This window comes from Lactuca sativa, chromosome 9 (genome assembly GCF_002870075.4).
Source record: "Lactuca sativa cultivar Salinas chromosome 9, Lsat_Salinas_v11, whole genome shotgun sequence".
Taxonomy (NCBI): Eukaryota; Viridiplantae; Streptophyta; class Magnoliopsida; order Asterales; family Asteraceae; genus Lactuca; species Lactuca sativa.
Window position 1 is genome coordinate 3,357,337 of NC_056631.2, and position 11,242 is coordinate 3,368,578.

The window sequence follows — 11,242 nt, forward strand, 5'->3', positions numbered from 1 at the left end:
GACGAATGTTAAAATGTGTGAATGAATGAGGCATATAAGAAAGGAATAAATGGGTTGTCGTTTCAAACTTTATGATAAGATTACATATGCTGATTTATTGCCTAATATTGCTCAATTCAAATAATTACATTAATTTTTGTTGATTTGTTGGGATATTTCTATTGTTTCTAATTTAAATTTAAACCCTTAATGTTCAGGAATGGATTTAAGAAGGAATAGGCGGGAATAGATTGAATAATGTAATACCTTCCGAGATTTAAAGGGTAGAATGGCAGAATTGGAATTTCAGTTTGATAATTTGGACGGGAAAAGATGATGGGGTGGCTGAGCAATTTTGTACTATTTTATTAGGTTAGAAGATTTGACATTTATTTATTATTATTATTATTATTATTTTGGATATGCGTATATAAATCATGGTTGTCAAAATCGCGATCCTGATCGTAGGATCGTACGATCCTACGATCCTAGGTGTGAAAAACGATCCGGATCGTAAAAGAATCGTATTTGGGGTAGGATCGCAGGTAGGATCGTAAGATCGTAGGTAGGATCGTAGGATCGAGATCCGATCCGATCCTACCTTCCTTTGATTTTTTTTTCTTTTTTTTTTGCAAATGAATATTTGTTACCACTTTATATCTTTTACCCTTTACCAATCTATCATTTATCATTTTTTATTGTGACTTATGACTAATATTTTGAAGTTCTTATAATTTTTGAACGAAAAATTAAATGTTTGAAATATTTTTCATGATTAAATATTATAAATTAAAATTATATTATATTTTGTGGGATCTTAGGATCTCGATCCCGATCTTACGATCCCGATCTTGCAAACCCAAAAACGATCCTAGGTAAGATCCCGATCTTGACAACCTTGATATAAATTCGAATTATTGTGAATTATGTATTTTTCTTTTTTTCTTTATCGCATTGAAGTTTTTATTTTATTTTTTATTTTTATAGAAACGGCGTCTTTGGTGTGACGGATTCTTCCCCGGCGGTGTAGGGTGGTCATAACCTAACCAATAACCATGGCATTAGCAACACCGATTCTGATGTCTCATCCTCAATTCCAAACGTCGTTCTTCACAAAGAGCAACAACCAAGTTACTCCCTCACCCGTATCCATCCTAATCAGAAACAGAATACAGATGGTGGTTCCTCAAAGTCAAAGGTATATCATAACCGTCAAGGCCATGGCCGGTGGTGGACTATACTCTGCTCAGCAATTCGAACTCACTCCCCAAAACGTCGATACCGTTCTCGATGACGTGAGGCCATACCTCATTGCCGATGGCGGAAACGTGGACGTTGTATCCGTTGAAGATGGCATCGTTTCTCTTAAGCTACAAGGTTGGTTTTAGGGCTTTTTTTCTTTCTCATATTTCAATCGATTTTCTGGTTGACGAATTGCACTCATCTACTATTTCCATTGTTCAGGAATTTCTTATTTAACCCTAATAGATTAACACGTATGGTTTCTCAATGTTAGCCTCATTCATAAGACGAATCTTCATTGGAACACGAAATTGATGCAAATAATTGTGGTTTAAAGTTGTTAAATGCGTTAGTCTGATAAAATGACCCGATTCTGGTTATCCCCTTTGAAAGGCACATCCAAACACACCTTAAAAGTAAGCAATTGAAATATGATTTGAATCAGGGGCGTGTGGAAGCTGTCCAAGCTCAACAACAACCATGAAGATGGGGATCGAAAGAGTGCTGAAAGAAAAATTCGGAGATGCTGTGAAGGATATCGTTCAAGTATTTGATGAACAAGCTGCTGCAACAAGCGTTGAGGTAAAGTTTTTGAATTGTTGTTGTATGTAAAGAATAGTTTTATAGGAATGATATTAATATATATGAGATTGAATGGTGTGCAATTGCAGGCAGTGAATGGGCATCTTGAAATACTGAGACCAGCCATAGCCAACTTTGGTGGAAGTGTGGAGGTGGTGTCAGTGTCTGTGGAAGATGGGGAATGCGTTGTCAAGTATACTGGGCCCGACTCAATTGGATCGGGAGTCAAAGCAGCAATCAAGGAGAAGTTTCCAGACATTCAGAATGTCTTCTTCACATAGACTCTATGTTGCTGCTTGCTGTTGCTGTTATAGCTTCATGGGAGAAGCAGCTAAACTCTTGGTGTATCTTAAATCTAAAAATATACCCTTATGTATTTCTATTTCTCTTAGTTTGTTGCGTATGTAAATATGCATATACACCATCATACTATAATATATATATTGGCCAAAGTATGCTTCTCTGTTTAAGTGCATCTGTAGTTTATGATTGAGATGCTTATATTTTCATGTAACTTATAAATAAGAAACTCGATGTTTAATTATCTACATATGAGATGATTTAGATTAATTTAATGAAATAATTACATCTATGTATTAGTCAAAGACATGAGTTCAAGATAAACATATTTAGTTAGTGTAAGTTTAGAAACGAGAATAGGATATATCGATCATTTATATGGAGATATTCTAGCCTTCTAGGAGCCATTGATTGGGTCTGTGTAGCAACACATGGAAAGCATGTGAACGATTTCTGAAGGTAAGGATTATACTTATAGTGGGTCATGTTTATGGCTGCAGAGAGATGGAATTTTGAATAATGTCTAAACCAATTAAAAAGATTCTTTTAACTTTTTCTATCATCCATTTTAATTCAACTTCAAGTTAATTTACCTACCATAACTTCATTTGATTTTTTTTCCCTCTTTGAATCGGCTGGAAATAAAAGATTTAGGAGATGTTTTTAAATTATAATTCACATTAAGGGGGTGTTTGGCTTATCTTTTTAGAGTTGTGTTTTGGTGTTTTGGTGTTCAGTGACCTCATTTTGCTCAAGAGTTCTAGCGGCTGATAAATTTTGAACAATTTGTTTCTTTTCACAAAAACCTTCAGTAGAGTTTATAGTTACATTTTAAACTCCGTGTCGTGAACTTATGAGTTGCTTGAATTCCATATCATATAACACTTCACTCTGTTTGACCAAGGACATGATCTCATCAGCTTCATCCCTTTTGTTGCATAAAAACATTACCATGTAAACCTTGAAAACTCATCAACAATGACTAATGAGTATCTTTTACCACCATGAGACTCAACGGGAACAGTGTCAAATAAGTCCATATGAAAAATATGAAATGGTTCAGTGATGGAAGAACATAACATTGTTTTAAAGAAGACTTGGTTTTTTCCCTTTTTCACATGTAACACAAATTTTATACTTAACAAATATTATCTTAGGAATCCCTCTCAGAAACCGATCATTAGCAATTTTAGATATAACCTTAAAGTTAAGATGAAGGAGTCTTTTGTGCCACAACCAGTTCAGATAAGATTGTGAATGAGAGAAGAAACAACACCTAAGAGAGTTATCAACGGAGAACATGTGCAGAATATAAATGTCACTACGACGATTCACCGCTAGAACAATGAATTTTTTTGAATTAATGACCCTTCCTTCATGCTTGTTGAAATGAACTTCATAGTCAACATCAAATAACTGACTAATTGAGATGAGATTATGCTTTAAACCCTCCACATAAGATACATTTGAGAACTGAACAAACTTACACTTGATTGTACCAAAACCTTTTGTTTTTCCTTTGTTAGTGTTTCCATATGTGACTGCATGGCCATCCTTCTTCACATAATCCTCCAGAAGAGACTTGAATCCTGTTATATGTCGAGAGCATCCACTGTCGAGATACCATATATGCTCTTGAACCTGCACCACTTACAAATAATTAAACCGCTTTATTAACCTATTTTGCAATGGATTTAACAACGGAGGACTTAGCAGAACTAAAGATGTTATAACATTCAGTAGGAAGACAATTTAAGGAATTTTCTTTCTTTAACCATTTTTTTGTTATGAATCAAAATATTATAAGCCCTTTTTATATTTTCCTCAAATGTACAATTTTCCACTTTATGAGATGGATCACTACATATATAACACTTATTAATTTTCCTCGAATGTAGAGTTTTCCACTTTATGAGATGGATCCCTACATCTATAGCACTTTCTTATTCCAAAACAACTTTCCTTTCGAAAACATGGTTTTCATTTTTCAAAAGACTTGGGTTTCAATGGTTTAGAAGCATTTTAATTTAATTTAAAAACAATTTCCTTGGTTCTAGAAACATGAGAGCGATCAGTGATATACAATGTGGCTCTAGTGGTATGATACCTTGAAATGAACATTCAGAATCATCATTGTCAGAAGTTACTGTGTAGTCATGAGTATCATAGTCACTGATGGTGCATTTAGAGAATTCAAAAATAATATCCTTGACAGTGTGACTACGACCATTAGATATAGAAAACTTAATAATACTAGCAGTTTTAGGACCATCATATACATGATCAGGGGGTTTGGTAGAATAGTCAATAGTAGTTAGAGGAGTGACACATGCGGTATGAACAGCAGGGTTAGTAACCAAATGTTTTTCTATAAGGTCTTGATGATTTATAATTCCACCACTAATGAATTTACTTTTTTATTCATGAGTAAGTTCAAATTGAGAAGGAAAATTTGGTTAGGATTTACTTTTCTAAAAATATCAACAACTTCATCAAGATTTCCTCCAATGATCTTTTCACACTGATGAAGAATTTGATCATTCACAATCTTAGTGGTTTGAAATGGGAAAGAGCCTAATTTTTTGTAATACTTTGACATTTTTTGAGAATACTGAATTGCAGAGTCTTTCTCATTGTCGAGATCATGATTTATAAGAGATACTAATCTCATCAGTGAAAGAGATTTCTTGCTGTTGGATAATTCAATTTTCAAAGATTCAATTTGGTTTCTTAATTTAAAATTTTCTTGATTTGATTTTGAAATATCAAGACATATATACTCAAACATTATGGATTTTTTTATCTTCTGAATAAGTTACAAATTTATTAACCTGATACAATGTGGAGGAATCCTAATTCTTAAATTTAGAGTCACTAGAAGCCTTAGTGAGATTAGCTTCAAAAAAAGTACTTGAGTTGTTGTCTGTTTCATCGGTAACAAAATCACTAGTGACTACCATCAAACACACATCCTTTTTGACTTCTTCATGAGACGACTCTTCTTCATCAACCCATTCTTCACCGTTAGCGATAAGAACTTTGGACTCTAGATTTTGCTTCTTCAGGGAACCTACCAAAAACTTGTACTTAGTCTCATAAGATTCTTCCTTTGTATTATTCTTATTGACTTTGCAATCATGAGAAAAGTGATCAGCGCCTCCATAATTGAAGCATCTACCCTCATCTTTCTTGAGATTTCCAGAATCCTCTTTTTAGATGTTGATGACCCCTCAGACCTTTTGGACACTGACGAGCCATATTTTGTCTGAAACCTTCTAGGTCCTCCAAACTTCTTATGTCCTGACTTTTCATAATGCTTCACAATCATTGTAGCGCTTGAATAAAGTTCAACATGATATTCTTCTTTGGAATCAACATTTTCTGATTTGTCACTGTCACTTTCAGGGACAAAACTTGACTTTCGCGAGAAAAGCGCTGAAGATTTCTCCTTAAACCTATCTCTCATAATCTCTTTTCTCAGAACCTTTGTTTCTTCAAAAAAATTCAGGTTTCCATACAAGTCGTGAAGATCCATGGAGTGAATTTTCTCACTATTTTTTAGAACATCCACATGATGTTCCCACTTATCATCAAGAGAATCTAAAAACTTCAAAACTAAAACAGATTCATGTCTGTAAATATCTAATATTCTCATTTCATTAATCAAACAGTTTAAATGAGTAAAAGTTTGAGTAAGAGATTCATTCCTTTGAGAAAAGAAGTGCTCATACTTTCGGTTAAGAGAATTTTCCTTAATTGCCTTAACTTCTTTGGTTCCTTCGTATGCTAGTGTCAACGTATTAATAAACTCCTTGGTTGAAACACAGTTCTTAACAAGATAGTAGATATCATAAGGAAGAGAGTTGCTAATTACAGCACAATCATGAACATCAATATTGAACAACTACTTATCTTCTTCAGTGAATTGATGTTTTAGAGTCTTCTTAATAACACCGGTGTAACACTTGGAAAATTTGTAAGTTCCATATGTAATCCCTCATTATTAAAAGTATTTCATTTTGGTCCTTGAGCTAGTACGTGAGGCGTACAGGGTGGTACGCTTAGCATACTAGCCCAGATTTGGATCGTGACCTTGGACAACGTACGCTAGGCATACGTGGAGTACGCACGACGTATGCATGGATTAATGAAACCCTAATTTTAGGGTGTTGCAGCCTATTTAAACCTAGTTATAGCCTCACTAGGTTATGTTTAGACAACCACTATCCCCTCTTGTCTATAAAATCGAACCCTAAGTGAGATCTTGAGATTTTGGGCCTGAAAGTGTGATTTTTAGGTGCTTGTGAAGGAGAAAAAGAAGTGAACCACTTGGAGTTGTGCTTGGAGCTTGAAGATCTGAGATTTGTTCTTCATTTGCTTCCCTTGTAAGGTAAAAAGCTTCCATCTTGCTAATCCATGTTGCTAGATCTAGTTTGGTGCCATTTTTGTACTTTTGAGTCCATGGTTGGGTTGTTGAGCCTCTTGATTCACTCCAGAAGTGATTGATGGTATATCTAGGGTCCTTTAGGTCCTTTTGTCCATACAAATTCAAGCTTTATGACATTTGTGGTCTCATGCATGTGTTAAGTCATTTGTTAAGCTCTTTTGAGCTCTAAAAGCCTCATTAAGCCATGCATGCACGTAAAGTTGGCAGCTTTACGTGATAAACCACCTTAAGGAAGTCAGATTTAAGTGTTGGAGTGAAGTACTAACTATGTAAGAGCTGAATGAGAAAGTCGGTTAAGAGGGTGGAGTACGATGGGCGTATAAGCAGGTACACTGCACTTACAAACCCTTAAGCGAGTATGCTTAGCGTACAAGCTAAGTGCACCCTGCGTACTCAACAGTGGGCTTCGGACATGAGTGCTCCTCGGTGTTGGGCCATAATTGGACTCTAGATGACTAGGGCCTTGTTGGGACATTAGAATATTATTTTGGGCTAAGGATATTTTATTGGATCTTGGTTAAAGGCCCATAAAGGGGTTTGGACCCAATTTGGAAAATTGGGCCATATTTGGGACTTGGATGATTATTTTAGAATTTGAGCTTTTTGGACATTTAGATTGGGCCTTGGCTTTGGGCCAAGTTAAGGAAAGGGTAAAAACGACTTTTACCCTAGTTTCGACTCTTAGTGTGAGTCGGGAACCAAATATTAATTGGATGTTATTTTGTGATAGCACGAAAAATTTTAGTAGGCCCGTAGCCAGAGATTTTTCTGTGAGATTCAACAGTACGAGGCGAGTTTCCTCACCATGTTTAGCGGGTCTAAGGCACCAATGCCGACCCATGATCAGTTATGATAGGATACTAGATATATGTGTGATATGTGTATATGCTTATATGATTTGTATGTTGGGCGATTCTCGTTATGCGAGTTTGGGTAAGGCCCGTTATACTTAGTGGAGGGGGGGCGATGTGCGGGTCTGGGCGGGGCCCGTTATGCGAGTATGGGTAGGGCCCGATACACTCATTAGGTGGGGCCCATTATGTGTTTGTTTATGTATGATATGTGGTATTTTGGGGAACTCACTAAACTTTGTGCTTACGGTTTTCAGTTTATGTTTCAGGTACTTTAGGATCAAAAGGGAAGAGCTCGGAATGATGATAGAGCACACACCACCTTTTTCCGCATTTTGAGATTTGCTCTGATATGTTTTGATGTAGTGACATACTTTGATCTTTTAGGGTTGTATGACAATGTTTGGATTAATGTTTTATTAAATCAAGAATGAAATTTGTGGGTCTTATTTTTGGGACGTTTCAACTGGTTTTAACATTGTCTTTATTCTCTTTAATAAATGGAATGTGAGGACCTTTATCGATGATGTCCATCATGTTATGATCCATGGTTTTAAGAACAACCATGACTTTGTTTTTCCACATAGGAAATTTCTTTTCTTTAAAGGAGGAATTTTGTTTCCTGAGGTAGTACCAGTAAAGAGTTTGGATTTAGAAGATGAAGATGGTTTCGACGTTGCTTGATAATTATACATGCTCTGGTAATAATTAAAGGATCGAAGTTTAACAAAAAATATCAAGTAATAAGAACAAGAACAATAATGAACAAAGAACATAATTAATCAAAAACCAATTTTGATTAAGAAATCTCTCACAAAGAGAGAACGCACCATGCGTTAATTACATCCATACCTAGTATAACTTATATACTAGATTACTAGGTAAAGACTATTCTAGATTCATATCCCTACAAATAGGGATTTCAATAATATGATAACTACCATATATATATATATATATATATATATATATATATATATATATATATATATATATACTATCACAAAAAGATAACAAATCAATAACTTATAACAAAAGTAATATCACGTTGTAGTGAGAAACTAGTCAGCGACTAATGGCGTTGATCAAAGAGTAAGTGTGATAAATGTTTGACTCTTTAGATTATAAATTTTGACTTTACAATCTTATTCAAACCTTATACGAAAAGGTTATGAGGGTCAACATATGACATCAATTACAAACACCTCATTCCCACCTAACCTATCCTACTTACCCGATCACCCTTGAACTCATTGTTAGATGTCTTTGGATTTCCTGCTACCACCATCCATATAACCCTAATGGATCACACATGTCATCAATTAGAAACAAATATTTCATCTATTATAATAATTTTAAGGACGGTTGCAGGAAATAGAGATCACTGCCGTAGATGAAGATGGCTTATGGAATGGAGAAGAAGGGATCAACGGGTCTGTAAATGAAGAGTAGAAGAAGAATAAAATATTATATAGTGTAAATTTAGCTCATTTTGCTTATAGGGTTATTTATTTATTTGTTTTTTTTTTTTTAAATTTGGATATTAATATAAGCTTTTATTAGTTTGGCTCCTCGACAATCTAGTCAATTTCCGCATATATAAGTCTATGGAGAGTGGTCACACCCAAGCTACCGGAAAAAACGTTGCCAACTCAACGTCACGTCAACTCCACCACCAACCCACTAGACATTGGAAATGGTTAGCACTCTACAATATTCATTTATCTTTTATTTTTTAACAGTAAATTAATTAAAAAACATAATTTATAATGTAAATAAATATTTTAAAAACATAGAAAAATAAAACCACATTTCATTAATTTAAAACATACAAATTTAAAATCTAAATTACTAAAAAAAACATAAAACATACCAAATAAAACATTACATTACTTAAAAACCATAAAAATTTAAAAATTATCCATTTCTTTTGAAAATATGTGTTTGTTTTGAAAGAGTGTGTGATTTGTTGTGAAAAAAAATACATAAAAAGTATGTATAAATAATGAATGTAAATTAATAATTGAATGGATTTTTTTAATACTTTTCAAACCGCCAAAATGCTCCCCAAGGGTTAAAAATCGAGCTAGCTAATCACAGCCCCGTCTTTCTCCGTCCTTACACTCACGTCATTGCCAAACCACCGAACGTAAAGGCGGTGGTCACGCGTATTGGGCAGCTCCATATCAGTCTCTCACGCGTCTTCTTAATTCCACTCCGGGAGCCTAATGGTTGCCCGTTTATGGTAACAACAATGGGACCAACCGAGTAACCGAGTAGTATTTTGCAACTGTGATAATTACTCACATGAATTTTTAAATATTGGATCAAAACTACGTATTTTCGGGCCCAATGGACAAAATTGTAATTTACTCTAAATCGAAAGAAGCATTCGCCTCACTATTCTCGGGCCCATAAATGAGTGGAAGACCTTTCCATTTTAATTTAGATTTTAAACAAGATTTACCCCATCGGCCCATCACTCTCTCAATCTAGAAGTGGAAAACAAAACCGGTTATCTTATTTATACTCAGATCTGACCTAAAACCATTTTCATTTGACCCAAGTTATTGGATTTGCTTGGATCACATTTTAGATATACCGGTTAGAAACCCATCCACTGCACCTCTCTATCTCAAGCCACTTGCTGAGACGATAAAAACATGAAATAGTAAGCTGCAATCGGAGAGATTGAGTAACGAGATATATAGAACATTTTCGCGATTATCAAAAGAAATTGGCTTATGTGGCATTTGAGTATTAAATAATTATTATATGTAACTACAGTTCTTCTGATTAAATAATAGATTTGATTTTTATAATTAATCCTTTTTATATGTTGTGTATACTTGACTACATTAGATGACTTTAAGTCATTTAATTGTCTAATCTGTTTTTTAATTAACTATTTTATAAGCTGAATTAGCATATCTCTTATCTAATATATATTAAAAATTAATTTTATATATTTATTTGAATCATTGATTATAATTTCACATAACTAATAAAAATATCTTTTAAATTAATAATTTATTTAAAATAACTTATTAATAATTTAATATAAAAGATTGATTAATTTTATAACCGTGGTTCCCACAAATTATAAACTAGTTTCTATATAGATACTTTGAAATTGAATCTAATTTTGATTCATGTATTAATAATCATGAAATGTTAAAAGGAATAAAAGATTGAAGCGTCGGTTAGCGAATGGTAGCATATGATTTCGGTGGTTATGGTTTGGAAGAGACACGTGTCTCTAAAGATTAAATAATACGGTGGCCGGTAACACCGTTGCGACATTCCTCAATCCCACCGATTCCCTCACGACATATATTCCCTAATGCTTCGGCATCTTCCTGTCGTCCCATATATTAAATTCCCATTTTCCTGTATCGCCTGCTCCTCAACTACTTTTCTTCTTCATCTTTTATCTTTTATTGTTATTGTTATTATTGTTATTATTATTCTCTCAATTAATTTTCCTACTTTGAAAATACTCAAAAGTCAAAACCGACCCTTGTAAGAAGATTTAAACTCTCTTTTCTTTTTCTCTCTCTCTCTCTCTCTCTCTCTCTCTCTCTATATATATATATATATATATATATATATATATATATATATATATATATATATATATATAGAGAGAGAGAGAGAGAGAGAGAGAGAGGTAGGTTCAAATGTTTTTCACATCTATTGTGTACTAGAGTGCACCAATATTAACGTAGTATTAATTATATGTATATTAAATGTTATCCATACTTATAATTCATTTTTATGGAAACTAATTAAATCTGTCATTAATGTCAACAATAATATTCTTTCAGAATGAATTCATATC

At 33.9% G+C, this 11,242-nt stretch overlaps 1 protein-coding gene across 1 annotated transcript; it reads left to right on the forward strand.

Moving 5' to 3' along the window:
* Window positions 1-948: 948 nt before the first annotated feature.
* Window positions 949-2,273, forward strand: LOC111882617 (nifU-like protein 1, chloroplastic). Its single transcript, XM_023878989.3, has 3 exons — window positions 949-1,356; window positions 1,667-1,803; window positions 1,893-2,273. Exons 1-3 carry the CDS (start codon window positions 1,035-1,037, stop codon window positions 2,082-2,084), a joined length of 651 nt encoding a protein of 216 aa, XP_023734757.1. The 5' UTR covers window positions 949-1,034; the 3' UTR covers window positions 2,085-2,273.
* Window positions 2,274-11,242: the final 8,969 nt, after the last annotated feature.

What these genes read in the sequence shown, in the direction of transcription:
- LOC111882617 (XM_023878989.3), top strand. Translation starts at nt 1,035, where the DNA reads ATGGCATTAGCAACACCGATTCTGATGTCTCATCCTCAATTCCAAACG. An exon ending in CGTTTCTCTTAAGCTACAAG is followed by an intron (nt 1,357 to 1,666) that starts GTTGGTTTTAGG and finishes GATTTGAATCAG; the next exon opens with GGGCGTGTGGAAGCTGTCCA. An exon ending in CTGCTGCAACAAGCGTTGAG is followed by an intron (nt 1,804 to 1,892) that starts GTAAAGTTTTTG and finishes GTGCAATTGCAG; the next exon opens with GCAGTGAATGGGCATCTTGA.